The 4,793-nt window shown below is 52.3% G+C and overlaps 1 protein-coding gene across 1 annotated transcript; it reads left to right on the top strand.

Annotated features, from left to right (window-relative positions):
- The first annotated feature begins 2,619 nt into the window (after nucleotides 1–2,619).
- LOC147596375 (uncharacterized) lies at nucleotides 2,620–4,446 on the top strand. The gene is made up of 2 exons (XM_086771366.1): nucleotides 2,620–2,694; nucleotides 3,355–4,446. Exons 1-2 carry the CDS (start codon nucleotides 2,620–2,622, stop codon nucleotides 4,444–4,446), a joined length of 1,167 nt encoding a protein of 388 aa, XP_086627492.1.
- The last annotated feature ends 347 nt before the right edge of the window (nucleotides 4,447–4,793 follow it).

Genomic DNA, 4,793 nt, shown 5'->3' with positions numbered 1-4,793 from the left:
AGCGATGTGTGATGAACTGACCATAACCCCCATTCCCTATTCCCCCCTGTGCCGCTTGGCAGGGGAAGGAGATAGAGATAATTGAACATGAAGTTCAGCCTGGGAAGAGGGAGGGGTGGGGGGAAGTTACTTTGTTCTCTTTCTCATTATCCCGCTTTGGTTTTAATAATAAATGAATAGTTTTCCCCAAGTGGAGTCTGTTTTGCCCATAACGGTAACTTTAAGGATTTTCTCCCTGTCCTTATCTCAAACCTTGAGCCTTTTTCCTTATGTTATCTCTCCCTATTCTCTTGGAGGGTTGGGGGAGTGAGAGAGGGACTGAGTAGTTTGGTCCCAAGCAGAGCTAAACTACGGCAGCAAGTTCACATCTTTAAATGTTAGCAAGGTCAGATCCAAATGAAGAAAATGCCCCCAGCCTCATGACATTATTTGCCATAGATTATCAAGCAACCCTTGCCCCAGCGAGCAGTCTGAGTGTCTGGCTCCCCCTTTATAGACGTGCTGTAGAAAAGGAACAGAAATGGGTCCTGAGTGAAGACGCCAGTGCAGACAGCAGAGGGTCTTTAAGGAAGGCGGTGCAATTTGGTACAGTGAAGGGTGTGGAATAACTGCCCCATATCCAGTGCATCTGATTTTTAATACAGATGTTTATGATGAATTTCACTGTCACTTCCAGCCTTTAGGTGCTTGTTAATCAGCATTGCTTCAACTTTTGCTGATAGAACAATTTTGTACAGATCAGTGTCTTCTCGGCAAAGGTCAGCTAACTGGCACAGAAGGAGGGATGGAGTTTTTGGCTTTCTACTAAAGCCACGGTGCATAATGATTATAGGAATAAAAGAAAACTGACTGGAAAATAAAAAAGCTTACTCCATAGTAGTTGCCTTTAATCTTGCATAAAGGATATGCTGATGTGTCATGTTTTGGGTATTATTCCGACACTGAACTTGTGCTCTTTTACGCTCAGTTGGTGCCCTGCTCAAGCTGCGTACTCCTTGGTGCTCTCCAGCTGCCAAGTTTGGCAACGACAAACTGTCACTCCGAGCTTAGCTGACCTGAGGAATATAGTGCGGTTTGACAAAGCAAGCTGTCGCTTCCTTTGAACTTTAGTAACACTGTGGGTTTTGACTGCCATGTACTGTGAGTCTGGCTGGTCCCAACCTTTTTACCCTTTTTGGCAGTGTTGTTAAGTCTGGTTCTTTTGGGCTTATTTTACAAATTTGATGTATCTATTTCTAAAATAAAACATAACCCTGGAGAGTTTTTCTGGTTTTGTTCCCCCCCCGGCCCCCCCAAAATCTTTATTGCATTCAGCTGTATCAGAATCCCTTTTACACAAACCAGTCAGAGCAGTGCTTATTAGATAAAACGACTTTGTTTGGCTGTACTGATTTCCTGTCTTATTAAATACACAAAATGCTAAACTAAATCATAAACTTTTAATGGGTGTACTAAGTTTTTGAGGGTTTTGAGCTATAATCAATAGATTATCTTTCAACTGTAGAGATTTGCCACTCACTAAAGAGAAGTTGTCACCTACATCTATTAGTTTTATGAATTTATGATTTCTATTTATTCGTGATTAGTAAGGTTTATACTAAATATGTTCACTGTACAAATCAAACAATATTCTTCCACTTGCCAGCAATATGCTCTAAACTCTTTCTGAAAGTATGTGCTTTCCATTCATGCATTTTCAGCCACATCAGTGATGTGGAAAAGATTTGGGGAACAAAAATACGCTTTTTTTGCTATGAATTATTGTACAGGTACTGTTTCATGGATCACACGAAAGAACGGGATTTAGCCCTCTGAAACTGCACTTTGTAGTAACTTGATTGTGCTGTACATAGATGCACCTGGCCCTAATTGCATCAGATTAAGAGTGATGATGTCAGTAAAGTCAGACTGATAGGATATGACATGAAAATCAAGTTCACTGGTTTCTTAACCGTAACTTCCCATGATGATTCTGGAATGAAAACAGTTGAGTTAAGTAAATGTAAGCAGCGACCACAAAACTGTGAGGTGGAGGAGTCAGCAACCGCATATCATATCTCTAATAATGGCATGCTTTCTGGTATGAAATACGAATCTAACTTCTGTCACATTCAAAAATAGCATGTAAACTGCAAGAGAGGAGTACAATACACAACACAGTATATATGACATATATGATATTTGAAACACCGGAAAAATGGTCCCAGAGACCTGGTCGATGCTTCGTGCCTATCAGTGCATTAAAAAGAGGCATTTGGAAAATGCCATTCAAAACAGGCTTTAATTTTAAAACGAAGACGTCGAGGCTCAGGTGCTGCTGGCTCAGCTGCCCCTCTGGTTTGTCAAGCTGTCTCTGGGACGCCAAGGAGGACGTAGTGCCCAGAGGAGGCCTTAGCAGTGCTGAGCAGAGGGGATCACCCTTGTGCCTTCCGGCTGGGGGAGAAAGATGGAGGGCCTGCCAGGGCACACCAAGTGCTGCCTTTGACACCCTGTGGCAGAAAGCGGGGGAGCCCAGAGGGCTGGCCAGCAGCGCTGGGCTGTGGGGAGGGCCCGTGGGACTTGGTCCTGCAGCCTCTGAGGAAGGCACGAGGTGTTGGCCAGTGAACCCTCTTGCCATATATGCCTGGAGACATCTGCCACAGCCACAGCCAGAGCGACGTGACGGGGCCCCAGGAAGACAGGGCCGAGGCCTCGGTGACTGGCGTGAAACACCTATGCCAAGAACAAGACAAGAGATGGAGGGGATGGAGCGGGCAGTGGCGTTCTGGTAAGCCCAGACATGTGTGCCGGGGCCGCAGTGCTGCCAGGGCAAGCGCTGTGGATGAGGACAGCCTGTCGTGGTGTCCCTGACCAGTGGACAGCGACTTCACCAAGCGATGGGTTCCGATGCCATCGAGTCCCCAATTTTGTAAACAGGTTTTGTTGTCACCAAGGGATGGACAGAGACGTGTCCAGGTGATGGACTCTGATGTCACCTAGCAACAGCTTGGAATGTCCCTGAGCAACGGATTGTGACCAGGAGACCCTCAGCGGGTGCTGAGTCTCAGCCGGTCGGCTCGTGCCTGGACTCCAGCTGAGCAGCTGGCGAGGCTGGAGTGCTGAGCGAGGCCTTTGGTGCTGGTGTTGTGCTCGGGGAGTTGTCCGTTGCAGCTCTCTGTGTGCGACCCCAGAGCCGCTGAAGGATTTTCCCTGGCCCTGCCAGGTTCAGGCAGCCGGGATACGCAGGAGGTGTGCTCGCAGCAGCAGAGGTGAGCTGGCCGGGGAGGTGGGAGGGTTTCCTTCTTGAGGGACCTGGGCATTTCTTCCACCTCTCCCCAGGCCAACCAGTGACGGTGTCCTCTCTTCCTTTCCTAGCGTGACACCCGCTGCTGCAGCACCAGGGAGAGGGAGAGGCTCAACAACCCCAGCTCCCCCCAGCCCACTGCACCGGTGGAGAGCATGGCCACAGAGCTGAAGGACCGCTGTCCAATATGCCTGGACAGCTGGGAGGAGCCCAGCTACGTGATGCCATGCCTCCACCAGTTCTGCTACCTGTGCATCTTGCAGTGGGCTGAAAGCAAACCCGAGTGCCCCCTCTGCAAGAGGAGGATCCTCTCCATCTTGCACTCGGTGCAGGCGGACGATGACTACATGGAGCACGTCATTACACCACCGGGGACATCGTCAGTCATTGTCCGCCAGGCGGCAGGAGCTCCCAGACCCCAGGGCGCCCACCAGCTCCATCGCCGTGCGGCAGCCCAAGGGCGGGCGGCAGAAGGGGTGCCCAGGAGTCCTGCGGGCGGCCTCCAGCCCCCAAACTGGCTGAGCCATTTTGAGGACCACCCAATGCTCTTCCAGACCCTGCAGTCCTGGGTTCATCAGGAGCTGGAGGAGCTCTTTGGCAACAGGGTGCTGGAGGCAGCCACAGCGGAGGACACCAACACGGGCATCCCCACCAACAGCAGGACGGACGCAGAGCTGCCGGTCCAGATGCTGGGAGGCTCCCTCCAAAACCGCACGGCGACACGTGCACAACAGCATGCCCATGTCACTGTGCAAGGGCCCAGCGGAGAGGCCCATCGTCCCCTGGGCCAGCAGGATGCCCATGCTGCCAGGGGGCGGGAGGGCAGCCCCGCGGGTGCTCCCGGCCCTGCTGCCTCCCCAAGAGGGTGTCTCGCCCCCAGCGCAGCCCCGTCTGGCAGCCCTGCGAGATCCAGTGGGGAGGAGCTCCCCGGCGCCTCATCCACTGCCACTGGCGGGAGTCCTGGCAGCCACCCCTCTGCTCCCACTGCCATCTCCGTGGAGCAAGAAGAGGCCCGGGTGCAGCCACGGGAGCCTGTGCCCGGGCCCTCCACTTCCAGCCCGGGCAGTCAACGCTCCCCTGGGGGGCCACAGCCACCCCCAAAGAGGAAGACTGGCAGCTCCGAGGCCTCTCCGCACAACAAGAAACCAGCACCACGCCCGTGACCATGGAGGGTGCCTCGGGGGATGACCCAAACAGGACTGTGCCATCCGCTGGGACATCTGCCAGCCCTCAAGGGCTCCCAGCCCCCTAAACCCAATTATCCAAGTAAAATAAATGCATTGAAACTACAGAAAAAGTCTCAGTCTCAGTCACTAACAGTGCAGGTGGCCTTGCTGTCCTCGCCCTTTTTTAGTCGTTTTGCCGAGAGGGCTGGGATGTAACGCTGAGGGCTCCTTCTACGTGTGCCCCGTAGTATTTCACTGTTCCCCGCAAAGGCAGGTGCTCCTCAGATCCGGGCCTGCACCTCTGCAGCTGGTTCCAGGCAGAAGTTTCCAGCTGGGGGCTCTCC

This window comes from Chlamydotis macqueenii, chromosome Z (assembly GCF_036417535.1).
Source record: "Chlamydotis macqueenii isolate bChlMac1 chromosome Z, bChlMac1.mat, whole genome shotgun sequence".
Taxonomy (NCBI): Eukaryota; Metazoa; Chordata; class Aves; order Otidiformes; family Otididae; genus Chlamydotis; species Chlamydotis macqueenii.
This window is presented reverse-complemented; position numbering and strand designations above follow the sequence as displayed.

What these genes read in the sequence shown, in the direction of transcription:
- LOC147596375 (XM_086771366.1), top strand. Translation starts at nt 2,620, where the DNA reads ATGCCTGGAGACATCTGCCACAGCCACAGCCAGAGCGACGTGACGGGG. An exon ending in AAGACAGGGCCGAGGCCTCG is followed by an intron (nt 2,695 to 3,354) that starts GTGACTGGCGTG and finishes TTCCTTTCCTAG; the next exon opens with CGTGACACCCGCTGCTGCAG.